Here is an 18577-nt window from a genome sequence, read left to right as displayed (position 1 = left end):
TGTAGCACATAACCAAAGCAGTGGTAAGAGGGAAATTAATAGTAATATAGGACCACCTCAAGAAACAAGAAAAATAGCAAGTAGACAGTCTAACTGTTCACCTAAAGGAACTAGAAGAAAACACAAAGTACAAAATGAGTAGAAAGAAGGAAATAATAATCAGTGGATATAAACAAAACAGTCTAAAAAAGTAAAAGAGATGAATGAAATCAGAAGCTGGTACTTTGAAAAGATAAACAAAATTGATAAACCTTTAACCAGACTCATCAAGAAGAAAAGAGAGCAGGCCCAAATATGATAAAATCAGAAATAAAAGAAAAGTGCCAACCAACACCACAAAAATACGAAGAGATATGAGAAAATACTATGAATAATTATATGCCAATAAATTAGACAACCTAGAAGAAATGGCTGAATTCGTAAAATATACCAGGTTCCAAGGCTGAATCAGGAAGAAACAGAAAACCTAAACTGACTGATAACTGCTAACTAAATTGAATTGGTAATCAAAAAACTTCCACAAACAAAACCCCTAAACCAGATAAATTTTGTCAAACATTCAAAGGAGAGTTAGTTACTACATATTTTTCATAGTCTCTTCTAAAATGTTGAAGAGGGGAAGGCTAACAAACTCATCTGATGAGACCAGACTTACCCTGATACCAAAACCAGACAAAGACACTACGAAAAATTATAGGCCAATATCCCTGATGAACATAAATGCAAAAAATCCTCAACATAATATTAAGAAACTGAATTTAGCGATACATTATAAAAAACATACACCATGATCAAGTGGGATTTATTTCCAGAGCAAAACTGGCTTAATATCCACAAAGCAATTAATGTGATACACCACATAAACAAAATGAAGGATCAAATCATATGATCACATAAATATGTAGATAAAAGTACACCATTTGACAAAAACCAACATTAATTTATGATTTAAAAGAAAAACTCTTGGCAAATTGGCAATACAGGGAACATAAGACTCTACTTAATAAAGAGCATATATGGAGGACTTCCCGCCAGGATGAAGGCATAGGTAGACACACTGTGCCTCCTCACAAAACCAAAATAAGGACAACAACAAATTTAAAAACAAAAAGCAACCAGAACTTACAGAAAATCAAACTCTATGGAAATCTGACAACCAAGGGATTAAAAAAGAAGCATTCATACAGACTGGTAGGAGGGGTGGAGTTGGGCAGCCAGGTGAAGAGAACTTGTGGCAAGTCAGCAGCTAGAGGACTGGGTGGTTCCACATTCACATGCAGATAAACCAGGAGGAACAACTGGGGAGCAAGATAGACCATGCAACCCAGGGTAGCAGGGTGGAGAAATAAAGCCTCAAAGCCTCTCACTGAAAACACCTGTGGGTGTTGAGGTGGCAGTGGGAGAAACTCCCAGCTTCACAGGAGAGTTTGTTGGAGAGACCCACAGGGTCCTAGAACCTACGAAACCTACTCACCTGGGAATCAGAACCAGAAGGGCCCAGTTTGCTTGTGGGAAGTAGGGGAAGTGACTGAAAACTGGCAGAGAGCAGAGCAAGTGGCACTGTTCCCTCTCAGACCCCTCCCCTACAGACAGCATCACAATGAAGCAACATGGGTTGCCCCTACCTGGTGAACACTTAAGGCTCCACCCCTTACTACAGAACAGGTGCACCAAGACCAAAAAAAAATGACCCAAATGAAAGAACAGAAAAATCAAAGCTCCAGAAAAAATACAACTCAGCAACAAAGAGATAGACTACCTATCAGATGCACAGTTCAAAACACTGGTAATCAGGATGCTCATAGAATTGGTTGAGTGTGGTTGCAAAATAGAGGAAAAAGTGAAGGCTGTGAAAAGTGAAATAAAGGAAAATGTGCAGGGAACTAACAGTGATGGAAAGGGAACTGGGACTCAATGGTTTGGACCAGAAGGAAGAAATAAACATTCAACTAGAACAGAGTGAAGAAACAAGAATTCAAAAAAAATGAGGAAAGGCTTAGAAACCTCCAGGACAACTATAAGCCTTCCAATATTTGAATCACAGAGGTGCCAGAAGGAGAAGAGAAAGAACAAGAAATTGAAAATTTATTTGAACAAATAATGAATGAAATAGAATTATAAGAACTCCAGGAAGCTGAGAGTCCCCAAAAAGTTGGACCTAAGGAGGAACACAGCAAGGCACATCACAATTACATTACCCAAGATGAAAGATAAGGAGAGAATCTTCAAAGCAACAAGAGGAAAGGAGACAGTGACCTACAAATAAGTGCCCATAAGACTTAGAAACCTTGCAGGCAAGAAGGGGCTGGAAAGAAGTAACAGAAGTCATAAAAGGCAAGGAGCTACATCCAGGATTGCTCTATCTAGCAAAGATATCATGTAGAATAGAAGGGCAGATAAAGTGCTTCTCAGATAAGGTCAAGTGAAAGGAATTCATCATTGCCCAGCCCTTACTATATGAAATGTCAAAGGGACTTACCTAAGAAAAAGAAGATAAAAAATGTGGCCCTGGCTGTCGTAGCTCAGTGGATTGAGCATGGGCCTGCAAACCAAAGGATTGCAGTTCGATTCCCAGTCAGGGCACATGCCTGGGTTGCAGGCCAGTTCCCAGCAGGGGACACATGAGAGGCAACCATACATTGATATTTCTTCTCTCCCTCTCTCCTCCTCTAAAGATAAATAAATAAAATCTTTAAAAAAATGCAAACAATAAAATGACAACAAATTCACAGTTATTATTAACAACCGAACCTAAAAACAAAACAAACTAAGCAATCAGCTAGAACAGGAACAGAATCAGAAAAGAAGATCACATGGAGGGTTATTAGTAGGGGTGTGGATGGAGAGAAGGGGAAAAGCTACAGGGAATAAGTTGGGGGGGACTGGGATGAGGGTAAAAGACAGAAAACTGTACTTGAACAACAATTTAAAGTAATTTTTTTTTAAAGGTACAGAAAATAAGTAGCATAAATGGTAGGTAGAAGAAAGACATGGGAGGTTAAGAATAGTGTAGGAAATGTAGAACCCAAGAACTTATAGGGACTTCCGCCAAGATGGAGGCATAGGCGGATGTGCTGTGCCTTCGCACACAACCAAGTTTAGAGACAACTAAATATTAGCAACAGAAAACACAGCCAGAACACGGAAAATTGAACTTTTCAGAAGTCCGTTAACAACAAATTCTTCAGCCTGACCGGTAAGGGACGAAACCAGCGGCTGGTGAAGCAGGGTCGCACAGAAGGACTCGGTCAGACGGACTCAGGCACGCGGAATCCAGGCACGGGGTTGGACCTAGTGAGCCACCGAGCTAGTGACCAAGCGACCAGGCGAGCGACCGCGGAGGAGACAGCGGGGGAGCGGGGCTGCGTGTTGACTGTGGTCGCGCATTTGTGTGCGGGTGGACAGGCAAGGGAGTGGGCGATTGGACCGGGACCCAGCGGGTCCCTGCGACAAGCGGCAGGGAGAGCGCCGCCATTTCCCTGCTCTGACCCCACCTCCACATACAGCGTCATAACCCAGCGACTCTGAGTGGCCCGGCCCAGGTGAACCACTTAAGCCTCTGCTCCTCACCAAGCGGCACGAAACAGCAGAGGGGGCCACCATTTCCCCGCTCTGACCACGCCCCCACATACAGCGTCACCACCCAGTGACCTGGGAGTCCAAGGCGCCGCTTCTCACACTTAAGGGGCTAGAACAGACCAAAAATGTCACAAGAAGATCTCAAAGCCCCAGAGCCCATAGATCTAAGCGATGAAGAAATAGCAAAACTCTCAGACGCACAGTTTAAAACACTGGTGATCAGGATCCTCACAGAACTGGTTGATTATAGCCACAAATTAGACAAATATATGAAGGCGAAACTAATTGAAATGAATGGAATTGCACAGGAAACCAATAGCAATGAAAAGGAAACTGGGACTCAAATCAATGGAGTGGACCAGAAGAAAGCAAATAATGGCCAAACAGAAAAGAGTCAAGAAGCAAGAATTCAAAGAAATGAGGAGAGTCTTAGGAACCTCCAGGACATCTTTAAACGCTCCAACATCCAAATTATAGGGGTACCAGAAGGGGGAAAGGCACAGCCACCAGTGGAAAACTTATTTGAACAAATAATAAAGGAGAATTTCCCCAATCTGGCAAAGGAAATAGACTTCCAGGAAATCCAGGAAGCTCAGAGAGTACCAAAGAAGTTGGACCCAAGAAGGAACACACCAAGGTACATCATCATTACATTAGCCAAAATTAAAATGAAGGAGAGAATCCTAGAAGCAGCAAGAGCTAAGGGGACAGTCACCTACAAAGGAGTTCCCATCAGACTGTCAGCTGATTTCTCAAAAGAGACCTTACAGGCAAGAAGGGGCTGGAAAGAGGTATTCCAAGTCATGAAATCCAAAGACCTACAACCGAGATTGCTCTATCCAGCAAAACTTTCATTTAGAATGGAAGGACAGATAAAGTGCTTCTCAGATAAGATCAAATTCAAGGAGTTCATCATCACCAAGCCCTTATTATATGAAATGTTACAGGGACTGATCTAAGAAAAAGAAGTTAAAGAAACATGAACAGTGAAAGGACAACAAACTCACAGTTATTAACAACCACACCTAAAACAAAAGCAAACTAAAAGGACAGCTAGATCAGGAGTGGAAACATAGAAATGAAGATCTCAAGGAGGGTTAGCAACAGGGGAGTGGGAGGAGGAGAAGGGGGGAGAAGGTACAGAAAATAAGTAGCATAGATAGTAGATAGAAAATAGATAGGGGGGCAAGAATAGCATGGGAAATATAGAATCTAAAGGACTTGAGACACATGGTCATAAACTAAAGGGGGGGATAATGGTGGGGATGGGGGGTAGGGTGGAGGGGAATGAAAGGGGGAATAGAACAACTGTAACAGCATAATCAATATAAAAATTTTTTAAAAATTAAAAAAAAAAAACTTATATATACAACCCATGGACACAAACTAAAGGGGGGGAATATGAGTGGGAGGGGGGATGCAGGGTGGAGGGGAATAAATAGGGGAATGGGACAACTGTAATAGCATAATCAATAAAATATATATATTTTAAAAACAACCATATATGACAACCCCACAGTTTATGTCATAGTGGTGAAAAGTTGCAAGCTTTTTTAAAAAAAGATTTTATTTACTTATTTTTAGAGAGAGGGGAAGCAAAGGAGAAAGAGAGGGTGAGAAACATCAATGTGTGGTTGTGTTTCACACACCCCCTACCTGGCCCATAACCCTGGCGTGTGCCCTGACAGGGAATTGAACTAGCAACCCTTTGGTTTGCAGGCCCACACTCAGTCCACCGAGCTACACCAGCCAGGGCAAGCTGAAAGCTTTTTTCTTTAAGATCAGAAATGACAGAAGATTCCACACCACTTGTTATTCCACATAGTATTAGAAGTCCTAGCCACAGTAATTAGACAAGAAAAACAAATAAGCATCTAAGTTGAAAAGGAAGAAGTAAAATTTTCATTATTTGCAGTTGACATGATACTATATATTGAGAGTCTTAAGAATCCACAAAGAACCTATTAAAACTAATAAATGAATTCATTAAAGTAGCAGGGTACAATATTAATATTTAAAAATTGGTTGTCTTTTTTTACACAAAAAATGAACTATCAGAAAGAGAAATTAAGAAAGGCCAGTCACAAGTGCATCAAAATAAAATAAAATACCTATGAATAAATTTATCTGAGGAAGTAAAAGACCTGTATTTGGAAAATTATAACATAGTGAAGAAAGCAATTGAAGAAGATACAAATAAATGGAAACAAGTACCATACTTTGGATAGGAAGAATTCACACTACCCAAAATAGTCTGTACATTCAACACAGTTCCTATTTAAATACCAATAATGTTTTTCACAGAACTAGAACAAATATTCCAAAAATTTATGAAACCACTAAAGACCCCTAATAGCCAGAGCAATCTTGACAAAGAAGAGCAAAGAAATAATCATATTACCTGATTAAACTATACTACAAGGCTGTAGTAATCAAACCAGCATAGTACTGAAATAAAAACAGACACATAGATCAATGAAACAGAATAGGGAGTTCAAAAATAAATTCATGCTTATCTCATCAGTTAGTATATGACAAAGGAGGCAAGTACATACAATGGAATAAAGACAGTCTAATCAATAAATGGTATTGGGAAAATTTAACAGATACATCTAAAAAAAACTAAACTACCTTCTTATACCACATACAAGAATAAACCTAAAATGTATTAAAAACTTAATGTAAAACTTTTAAAAGAATACATAGGCAGCAGAATCTCTGACATTTCTCCTAGCAATATTATTTTCTGACATATCTCCTTGGGCAAGGAAAATAAGAGAAAAAATATATATAAATGGGACTACATCAAACTAAAAAGTTTTTGCACAGCAATCTAAACCGTCAACCAAAAAAAGACAACCTGCTGAATGGGAGAAGATATTTGGCAATGATACATCTGAGAGGGGGTTAATATCTGAAATTTATAAAGAACTCATACAACTTAACAACAAAAAAATAAACACTTTAGTTTAAAAAATGGGCAGAAGAACTAAATAGACTCTTTTCTAAAGAGGACATACATTACTGATGGTCAACAGACGTATAGAAGGATGCTCAATGTCACTAATTACCAGGTAAATTCAAATTAAAACTGCAATGAGGTACTACCTCACACATGCCAGAGTGACTGCCATCAATAAATCAACAAACAAGTGTTGGCGAAGATGTGGAGAAAAGGTTGGATTGTGCACTATTGTTGGGAATCTACCTTGGTGCAACCACTATGGAAAGCAATTGGAGTCTCCTCAAAAAATCAAATGTGGAGCTGCCTTATGACCCAGCAACTCCACTCTTAGGTGTTTATTCCTCACCCCCCAAAAGCCCCAGAAACTCAAAAAGATATATGCACTCCCATGTTCATTGCAGCATTATTTATAATAGCCAGAACATAGAAACAACCCAAGTATCCATCAATAGATGAATGGATAACTCAAAAATGGTACATATATACAATGGAATATTATTCAGCCATAAAAATAATCTTATCATTTGAGACAACATGGATGGACCTAGAGGTTGTTGTGCTCAGTGAAATAAGACAGAAGGTAAATACCATATAATTTCACTTATATGTGGAATCTAAACAGCAAAATATATGAACAACCAAAACAGAAGCATACTTATACAGACTGGTGGTTACCAGAGGAGAGGGGTTTGGGGGACTGGGTAAAAAGGTGAAAGGATTGAGAAGTACAAATTGGGGAGACTTCCACCAAGATGGAGGCGTAAGTGGAAACACCTTGCGTCCGTGCACAACCAAATCTAAAAACAATAAAGTTTTAACAATAATAAATACAACCAAACCACACAGAAAATCAACAATACGGAGTCTGAAAACAACAAAATGCTCAGCTAAACTGGTAAGAGGGGCGAAGCCAGCAGCGGAGCGGGTTGGCCAAAAAGATCCCCGACCAAGGTGGTGCATAGGCAGCCGAAGGCGCGGATCCCAGGTGCAGGCTAGCTAGGGGCAGACACAGGGAAGAGGCACAGCTGGCTGTCTGCGATCGGTGGAGCATTTGCATGCAGATAAACCACTGAAGAGGCGAGCACTGAGACCCCATGGTGCAGGGCAGCGGGCAGCACATTTGTGCTCAGATAAACAGGCAGGGGAAAGTGGTGGGATGGACTGGGTGAGCGAAGAGGACCGCCATTGCTCCCTCTCTGACCCCACCTCCACATACAGCTTCACAAACCAGCGACCTGGGTGGCCCCACCCTGGTGAACAACTAAGGTTCCACTCCTCATACTTAATGGGCATGAACAGACCAAAAATGGCTCAAGAACAACTCAGAGCCCCAGAGCCGATAAATCTAAGTGATGAAGAAATAGCCAAACTTTCAGATGCACAGTTCAAAACACTGGTGATCAGGATCCTCACAGAACTGGTTGGTTTTAGTCACAAAGTAGAGGAACATATGAAGGCTAAACTAATTGAAATGAATGGTAATGCACAGGAAACCAATAGTAAGGGAAAGGAAACTGGGATGAAAATCAAGGGAGTAGACCAGAAGGAAGGAAAAAATAACCAAACAGAAAAAAATGAAGAAACAAGAATTCAAAAAAAGGAGGACAGGCTTAGGAACCTCCAGGACATCTTTAAACATTCCCACATCTGAATTATAGGGGTACCAGAAAAGGAAGAGGAAGAGCAACAAGTGGAAAACTTATTTGAACAAATAATAAAGGAGAACTTCCCTGTTCTGGCAAAGGAAATAGACTTCTAGGAAATCCAGGAAGCTCAGAGAGTCCCAAAGAAGTTGGACCCAAGAAGGAACACACCAAGGCACATCATCATTACATTAGCCAAGATTCAAATGAAGGAGAGAATCCTAGAAGCAGCAAGAGGTAAGAGGACAGTCACCTACAAAGGAGTTCCCCTCAGACTGTCAGCTGATTTCTCAAAAGAGACCTTACAGGCAAGAAGGGGCTGCAAAGAAGTATTCCAAGTCATGAAAACCAAACACCTACATCCAAGATTGATCTATCCAGCAAAGTTTTCATTTAGAATGGAAGGACAGATAAAGTGCTTCTCAGATAAGCCAAATTCAAGGAGTTCATCATCACCAAGCCCTTATTATATGAAATGTTAAAGGGACTTACCTAAGAAAAAGAAGATAAAAAAAATGAACAGTGAAAGGACAGCAAACTCACAGTTATCAACAACCACACCTAAAACAAAAGCAAACTAAAAGGACAGCTAGATCAGGAGTGGAAACATAGAAATGAAGATCTCAAGGAGGGTTAGCAACAGGGGAGTGGGAGAAGGAGAAGAGGGGAGAAGGTACAGAAAATAAGTAGCATAGACAGTAGATAGATGGGGGGGAGGGTAAGAATAGTAGGGGCAATAGAGAATCTAAAGAACCTGAGACACGTGTTCATGAACTAAAGGGGGGGAATGGTGGGGGAGGGGTTTGCAGGGTGGAGGGGAACGGAGAGGGGAAATAAAACAAATGTAATGGCATAATCAATAAAAAAATGTTAAAGGGGAAAAAAAGTACAAATTGGTGGTTACAAAATAGTTGCAGGGATGCTCAGTGTACAGAATGTAGTCAATAATATTGTATGTACTGGGTTGACCAAAAAGTTCTTTTAATTTTTTCCATAAAATAAAGGACACATTTTTCATTTTCACCAATAACTTTATTGATTTGGATATTCTGAGTATGCCGGCTATTTCCTGCTATTGGTGTCTAGTGGGTGGAGCCAGGGGGGCTGCTAAACATCTTCCAATGCCTAGGTCAGGCCCGCAGCAAAGAATTATTTAGCCAAAGTGTCAATAGTACCAAGAAACTTCGCAAACCACTTTTGAAAGTTTAGTCAGTCACAGCACCTTCACCATACACTGCACAAATCTTTGTGTTTTAGTTGCCTTTTTACCTCTCTTGAAATAAAGTATAATACGCTAAAAGTCGTTGTGTATTTTCTCCCACCTTCAACGTTAAAATGGCTGGACAAAAAGTCACCAATTTTGATAAGGTTTTTAAAAATGTATGCTAATATGACAGCTGTCACAATACAATCTAACAAAATTGTTTCAAATGAAGTTAAAGACAGTTAACACTATTAGAGCCATGTGTGAACAAAACTAAACAAATTTTGGCCAACCCAATAAGTATGTGTGTTGTCAGGTGTGGCACTCTTGTTGGCATGTCACTTCATAAGTTATGCAAATGTCAACACACTGTGTTGACACCTGAAACTAATATAATGTCAATTGAAAAAAATTAATGGTAGTAAATATGTGCACATGCACGCACACAGAGGAAGATTATTCATATTTGATAAAAAATTAAAATTCTTTGTTTTAATTGTTGTTCAAGTACATTTGTCTCCATTTTCCCCCCACCACTCCCCACTGCCCCACCCATCCCTTCCTTCCACCCTTGAGAAAAGAAAATTCTGCCACTTGTCACAATACATGGATGGACCTTGAGGGTACTATGCTACATGAAATAAGTCAAGACAAAGAGAAATGCCCTGTGTTCTCACTTATCTGTGGGGTCTTTAACAAAACAAGCTCATAGAGTGCCCTGGCTGGTGTAGCTCAGTGGATTGAGTGTGGGCCTGCGAACCACATGATCGCAGTTCAATTCCCAGTCAGGGCACATGCCTAGGTTGCATGCAGGCCAGTTCCAGCAGGGGACGCACAAAAGGCAACCATACATTGATATTTCTTCCCCTCTCTCCTTCCCTTCACCTCTAAAGATAAATAAATAATAATAATAAATCTTTAAAAAAAAAACAAGCTCATAGATACAGAGCACAGATGGACAGTTGCTAGAAGAAGTGGCGTACAAAGCATGGGGTGTATGTCAAATGGATGAAGGGGAGTCAAAAGATGCAAACTTCCAGTTATAAAATAAGTCATGGAAATGTAAAGTACAACATGGTGGCTGTAATGAGTTAATTACCACGTTTCACATTTGAAACCTGCTAAAAGAGTAAATTTTAAAAGTTCTCTTCCCAGGAATAAAAACTGTAACTATGTATGGTGACAGATGTTAACTAGACTAACTGTGATGATCAATTCATGATATAATATATCAAATTATGTTGTATACCTGAAACTAATATAATGTTGCATGTCAGTGATAACTTAATGAAACATAAGATCCCTCCTAGAGTTTTGTGAATCATGCAAAGTAAGTGAGCCTTGCAGTGGCCTCTCAGCCCTTTGATTTTACCTCCTTCCCTCCCTGGCCTCATCTCCTCCCCCTGCCCTCTCTGCCTGTGGTGCTCCAGCTGCGCTGATCATTTTGCTGTTCTTTAAACATCCTGGACATGCTCCCTGGACTAATCTTTCTGTATTAGTTATCTTCTATGATGTGTCAAAATCACCATCACCCTTGGTGGCGTAAAATATCTTTGAAAGGAATAAATTAAACATCTTTTTTTGTTCACTTCTCAAGGGGGATTTATTTACCCCTGCTCCCAAAACAGGAGTTAAAAAGGATTTGATCTGTTTGCATGGTCTTGAGCAGTGTTTCTCAAACTATCTGTAGTGAAAGACCAGGTTTATAAGTTTTTTTCCTCAATTGTTGCTGGCCACTCTGTAGTCATGTTGTGCCTAACAAGAGTGCAGCTCACACCTCAGCTCACATTCTAGTTTAACAACACCTCAAACGGCGTATATTCTGTTCAAAGGAAGAGTTGATTGACCATGCACTTGGTTGTTGTGGCAGTATCAAACTGCTGTTTCTAACCTTTACTCCATGTTTCTAAACTTACTTTGTCACAGATGGGTAACAATGTGCAGGCTGCTACCAGCTCAGAGAACACACCTTGTGATCACTGGTCCAAATGGGACCACTTTTTTGGCAGGGCAACTAAACCGCAGATGAGGAGACCTTTGTGGACACAGCATGAAAAATGCTGATTGCTGCTCGAGGACTGCAACATTAGATTGATAGTTTGGGATGAGTGGCAAGCTTTTCTTCAAATAAGAGTTTCTCTTCCTAAGAATGAAAAGACTTTTAAAATGATTTGTTTCCAATTTTGTTGTTTGCTTTTTTATATACCATTTGTCCATATATAGTGAAATTGTAAAGGAAAATATGTAGCTGAAAGCCAAATGCACATTCTAAAACACAAAGTCAGTAAAGAACATAGAATTAAAAGATAACATTATTCAATTATATATCAATTAGATATATCAACTGCATTATTAGATATACATCTAATATTTTAACTGGGTGATGCTATGTAAGGATATTATTTCTTAAGTAACATTTCTGAGAAGTTATGAGTTGAGCTGAATCTTTAAAAATTGTAACATCTTTAATTTTATGAATAATGATTATTAATAGGTCATTTCAATAGAAGTATTGTTCATCAGGGAATTTCATTATCTACTTACTTGATACAAATGAACCTTTTGTCATTCAAGTAGGAAATTCAATAAATAGTAAGTACATTTAAATTTTTTCTTCTAATTTGGCTATAAATTTTCAGTACCAAATAAATTGCATGATCCTTTTTTTTTTTTAATTAACACTTCATGATCTAAAGCTGTGAGGGGGGAAGTGTGTATAGGGTACTTAAAAACTATAGTGTACTTTTTGCTACAGACTCCAACTCCTATCTCCCAAGAATAGTAAGAATTGTCAAAGGCACCAAATCTTTAACATAGCTGGTTTTCTGACAAAAATCTATCCCAAAGGGATATTATTTGGGAATATAATTTAAAATTTCATATCAGCTTTTACTTTTGGGTCATCACATAAAAATATTGAGTAATTTGAAAACTTTTTATTTTGTATTCAGTATGGAGATTTATTCCCAGAGTGGGGCTTTTCTGATGCAAAATTGGAATGCTTGTGCGGCCACAGCAGCTGTCCCCACACCATGTGGTATCTTCCATTACTTTACTATAGAGATGGATTTTTGGCCCAGTGTCTTGGTAATAATGGACACACATGGCTTTACGTGGCAAAGCAGTATGCTTATGCATTCATTTGACTTTCACAGCTACAGTTGGCTCCCGATTAGAACAAGGAAAATACATTCACACCATGGCCACCCTCGTGGCTGCTGTAGTAGCTGGATCACAGTGGGCTGTGTTGCTCTAAAGACACACTAACTATTGCTGAGGAATTGCACACTCACCAAAGTGCCTCCCTCACAGCTGTACCAGAGAGAATAACGACTTGCTAAGAGGATCCTCTCAAAGATTTCAGGCTATGGTCCTAATTATTATTGATCTAGTTTCTTTCAATATTAACAATAAAAATCATGGTCATGAAATAACCGTGAAACTAAAAAGAAAGATTGTCCTAGCTGTCAGTAATTTTTCAGGATATCTGTCCAAATATTTGATTTAAAATTTTTCCTTCCCAGAAATAAATTAATTAAACTTTTCTGTCTTTGAAAAAATGGCACTGTACTTTTACACTCATTTTATTAACAAGTAATTAAAATCAGACTGATTTTTTAAGTCCATTGCTCACATATGCAGCGTAGTTGGAAAGCGATTCTGTTAAAAATAGAAATTATTTTGATGAACGAGTTTACTACATGAAACAGTGCCTTTATATTATTGACATGTTAGAAAATTTTGTTTGCTCCAGAAATGTTTGTTATAATTAATGCAGAAATAAGATTATTGTAGTGTGAAATTGCATTGATATACAATTTGGTTTAAATACTATAGCTTCATACAATGTCATATTTACACTTTTTGGTATGACTTTGTACTGTAAGCTTATATTTAAATTCTTAACTTTTAGCATTTCTGAAACCAACTGGTATAGTTATTGAAGTTTCAGCTTTTCAGCAATAAAAATAAGCATATACTGTCATTGAAAATCCAGTTGCATCCTTCTAAATAATATCTGAAAAACACTTTTCTTTACCCTAAACAAAGTATAGACAAGCAAAAAGAAAGAAAATAACTTCACATTTTTTAATTACCTGATATGGAGAGTTAGATTTTTGATATTCATTAAATATCAAAGAAATTTCAACCTTACTCAGTGCAGGCTACCTTTTTATGTGAATTTATGCATGGATACTAAGGGTTGTACTGATGAATATGTTTGAGGCTTTCAGCTTTTAGTGGATACAAAATAGAATGATTGATAAAATCCTCCCTACTATTGGCTATTATTTACTGACTCTTAAGTGGCAGGTTGTATTTATGCCAATTTATCTGCTTCAGGGAACATTCTTGATAGCAGAACAAAGTGAATAAAAGTAGTTTGCTTTGCAAATGAATGCAAATGGGAGAGCCTTTCGGAAAGCCCTTTAACAGGGGCAGTGCACTTTGATTATGAGTGAGGCTGCCATTTGGACATGGTGAAAAGAGCACGCTTGAACCATTGATTGGGGGAGACAGTAAAAAGTCAGGAAGGGCCCCGTTAAGCTTGCAGTGAGGCAGGCGGATGTCAGTGTGGTTAGAGCACAGTGGGAGAATGACAGGGAGGATTAGTGTCAGGGAGAAGCTTTGCTGTAGCTGTGGAGATAGTCCCTGGGGTCACTCACCTCTGACTGTTGTTCTGTGCTGATGGTTCTGTAATGCAAACGGCCTGATGTATGCCTGTTCATTATCGGAAATGCTGATTAGAAAAGGTATTTGTCTCAAAGGTTTCCTTCTTTCTTTCTTTTTAATTAAAGAAAAATAAGGTGGGCTTCCTCCCATCTATCTGCTGACTCCTAGAGTACTGTTTAATACCAGAGTGGTTACTGCCCCTGGTTGGGAATAGTTTAATGCTAAAATGTAACATAAAATAATTGTAACATGTTTGTTATTTCATAACAGTTTCTTTTGCTTTGCTCAGCTTTGGGTTTGTCCATGTGGTAGTACTGAGTGAAATGCAAGGAATGTGCTTGGTCTTAGAATTTTGTTCCAGGTATTTTATTATTCAAATTAATAATTTGATCAACTTTTAGAAGCTACTTCTCAAATGAAATGTTGCTTTGAGTGGACTTGATGATTTATGTCTTGGTCACATGAGTACCTAATTTTACTTCTGTTCCCAATTTTGATAAAATGCTAGCATATGATAAGTTAAACTTTTTGAAAATACATGATTTTTAGAATATTGGTACTTATAATGAACAAAAAATAGATCTTTATCACAGTTATGATTCTAGATCTCTACATTTACTTGTTGACATTGTCATTTATGCTTATACTTGAAAGAAAGCAAAAAACCTTATAGTTTTCCTTAAAACTTCAACACCTTTTATAGTAACCATATATGAGGCATTTGTGAGCAGTAGTGATGCCCAATGCATATCATAGGACTTGTGGGTGGTTTCTTTAATGCAAAACTTGTCTTTTTAAAAAATGTATCTTCAAAAACCTGGCTTCACAATATTTCTGCTTTCTAATTTCTGGTAGGAAAATTTAAAAGGCTGCTGGAGTTTTGCATTCTAATGTTAAATATGCAACTCAAACCTCTAACTATTAGATATATTGTAATATTGTTTTTGCAGAAAGCATATTACCAATAGTTTGCCTCACAGGCAAACATTCTTTAAATTATCTTTTTCTTCAATATTTTGCAGGCACCTGAATGGACAGAAGAGGACCTCAGCCAGCTGACAAGAAGTATGGTTAAGTTCCCAGGAGGGACCCCAGGTCGATGGGAAAAGATTGCCCACGAATTGGGTCGATCCGTGACAGATGTGAGTACACTCAGATTTGCATTGTATGGAGAGTGACAAACCAGAACAAGCCAACTTATGTAGAAGGCAGACATAGATGCCTCCAACATTATCTTTGGAGAAAGGCTACAATCCTTTAGGACCTGGAAGTGAACCATTAACGAAATAAGGAAGAAGCAGATGTCAACCAGTCCCCTGGTCCACAATTAACAGCTGTTTGAGGAATTTGGTGTTTAGAGACTTAAGCTACTAATACCTAATCACAGAAAAACAATGCTAGTTTTTGTGTTTAGAGTGACCCCTTCAGCTGTGGAAAAAAATAGTTCCCAGACTGATCAGAATTATAAAAGTTAGGTTTAAAAAAAGAAGAAAAGAGAAGTTGTATTTCAGCTGGATCTTTTTAACATTGAATTATACAGGTTGCTTGCCATAGGTATTTAGACAGATGGTTTGCATTAACTAAATGAGCAATATTTCTATAATGTTTGTTTTTATTTCAAGGTTGATGCCTACCACCTATTTTGACAAGTTGTTTAATATCCCCCAAATGTGTGTGTGTATATATATATATATATATATAAATAAATGTAATATGACTGGCCATACCTAACATTTTAAAAAACAAAGTGTTTACCTGGGAAGTTTTAGATTTAATACTTTGGGTGCTTTTATTTAGGAATTTTTAAGGCAGAGAATTTTATAAAAGCACCTAACACAGCACCTAAATACTAAATACTCAGTGAACATTTACTTGAAATTGAAAGAAACTTTTATGAAGAACAAGTATGAAAGACACAGGGATGAGGACTGGGGTGGGGGGAATGGGAGGGAGGTGGGGAGACGGGGCGGGGGGGTGGGATGGGAGAAATAGATTAAAAAAATGTACTTGAAAAATAACTAAATAAAATTTATTATATAAAAACTTTTATTTTCATCAATATGGTCCTTATTCTCACAAATGGTAGTAAATATTCTTTAATTATTTACTGAATTTACTTAAGCATTTACTTTAAAAAATCCTATAGACCTAAAATATTTAAGGGAAATATTTAACTGAAAGCAAAGATTCAAATGTCCCCCTCAATTCTGTTAGTATACTTTTGGGTCTTTTTTGATAATTAACAATTTAAAAACCCTCAAAAATGGTTAATAAGCACAACCACCAAAAAAAGAAGTTTGTTACATAAAATGCTATTTGTTTTGTAGTAAACTACCATTTTTTAATTTAGAAACAAACTTGTAAAACATTACTGTCATTTTTTTTCTTTTAGACAGGATCTTCTTTGAGAATTTTAAATTATATATAGGAATGTTTTTAATGCCTTTTAATGACAGGTCTTTTTAAAATCACACTTAAAATATTACTATTTGGATTTTTATCAGATGTTTTATATTATTTTGGCTTCAGAGTTAAAGTCTGATCATATGGGGGGAAGCTCTTGTATCTTGTAACTTTTTTTTTTTTGCAGTGTTTCATGAGGAGACCAGTTATCTTAGGTGACTAGGAAAGAACCATAAGGTTATGTTTTAAGTACAATGAACTTCCAATTATACAGTTATATACTGTTAATATAAATGATTAACAAAAGTTACTAAAATAATTTTTGTTATAAAATAAACTGGTTTAATAGGGCTCCACAGTTTTTAACTTAATTGCCTAATGAGAAATAATAGTTCACTAATCTCTCCTTCAAAGACAGCACTGCTTCTAACTTTTTAAATAACATTTCTATGAGAACTTACAGTTAATAATGCCAAAGGCAGGTAGGAAATTGAATAGAGCAATATTTTAAATCAATTTGTCATTATAATCCAGCTAAATTTGTAATCTATATTTTTAAGAAGAGAGAGGTGGAAGTTTAAATGCCAAGAATATACATGACGTAACCAACAGAGCCTTGAGATGGGCAGTTAGTATCATAGATCTAGAAATACTCAACAATTTACAAGAATCACCTTAGTGCTGTCTCCGTGTATGCAAAGACATCTTTTCAAACTTTCGCAAATTCATTCCATATGTTCCTTTTTTTTTCTTCTAAAAAACTGCCACAGAGTTTTCTCTTTGCCAAAACCAAAAGGAGACTGATTCCATATCTGTAATAGATATTTTTTCTCTTATCAGGGAAGTAGCAAACATGACTTTTTGAGATTTTTTCTTCCAAATATTAGCTCCATTTTCATTATACCAACAGTACCTTGGAAATCAATATTTACTATACCTGAACTTTATGGCACCAAAAATGCCATTGTAACTTTTCTTCTATGTCAGTGTATATGAAGACTCACTCTGTATTTTCATTCTGTGAGCATCATCTCCATAGCTGGCCTATACCTTTCATTTCACTAACTACACACACACACCCTTGTAAATTACCCTCTAAAAGAGAACAGGTGTCTGGAGACTCAGCTAACTCATTTTAGTGAACACAGTAAATTATATTGAAGCAGATGAAGTGGGTTTGGCTAATACAAGTGCTTTCTCTAGAATGTTAAGTAAAAGTTAATCACACATTACAAGATCACTTTTTGGCTCACACTGTTAATTAGATTTTTTTTCATATGAAAAAGAAGAAGGCAAGTTCAGTTTGCTGTCCTCGGAAACTGCATACTGACCTGATCACCTGTACCAAATCCCTCTGGCTCTGCACATCTGTTCTCTGACCCGTTTTCCTTACTAAATTTGTAGCTTCAGGGTTAGTTCTCTTTCCTTTGAGAAACAATTGACCTTTTTCTGGGAAGGGTGAGAGTGTGGCCATGGTGGTATCTTTATAGTCTTGATTTAGGTTGACAGGTTACAATGAAAAATGCATTTAATTCCTCAGTTAAGAAAGAATTTTTCAGTCTATTAATTGTCATAATTTAAGAGTTATTGCTAAATTCTTCTCCAGATAAATACAAGAAATGTTATTAGCTTTGTAAAAAATTAATGCAAAGCGTATTTTAACCCAGATACACCTAAACTGTAAGAACTACTTTATTATGGATTAAGTTTTTTAAATACTAATATTTGCCTTTCAGCAAATAACTTGATAACCACAAAGAACACTCAAATTGTAAAAACAGCAGAGGAAACAAAAGCTGTCTGGCATGTAAAACCAACTTGAATGTGATTATTAACTGCAGGTTTTCTAAGTTAAGATCAGGGAGCCTCAGATTTCTTGATTGTGAGGTGGTATCATTCTCTAGCCTGAAAGGATGTAAACTGATTCTGCTTCTCTCCTCGGTCACTAATCTCTTACGTTCTGGTTGTGGTAACAGACTGATTGGAGATTTACTGCCTGCTTGGGAAAGACCCAGGTAGGCAGCAAAACAAAAGACAGGTGGGCAGATTTAAACAGACTTTTATAATTAGCTCAGTACCACAGTGAGAGGTAGGAGGTGTGTAGGTAGA

The 18577-nt window shown here is 37.5% G+C and overlaps 1 protein-coding gene across 2 annotated transcripts in view; it reads left to right on the top strand.

The window, feature by feature from the left end:
* Positions 1-18577, top strand: part of DNAJC1 (DnaJ heat shock protein family (Hsp40) member C1) — a 263953-nt gene that overhangs the window by 216626 nt on the left and 28750 nt on the right. For both annotated transcript variants that reach the window (XM_053654764.1, XM_053654765.1), the window contains exon 9: positions 15088-15207. In XM_053654764.1, coding sequence (XP_053510739.1) covers positions 15088-15207 — 120 coding nt within the window. The remainder of the gene's footprint in view (positions 1-15087; positions 15208-18577) is intronic.

The sequence above is a fragment of the Artibeus jamaicensis genome, unplaced genomic scaffold, assembly GCF_021234435.1.
Source record: "Artibeus jamaicensis isolate MK-2021 breed Jamaican fruit bat unplaced genomic scaffold, CSHL_Jam_final contig_867, whole genome shotgun sequence".
NCBI lineage: Eukaryota > Metazoa > Chordata > Mammalia > Chiroptera > Phyllostomidae > Artibeus > Artibeus jamaicensis.
This window is presented reverse-complemented; position numbering and strand designations above follow the sequence as displayed.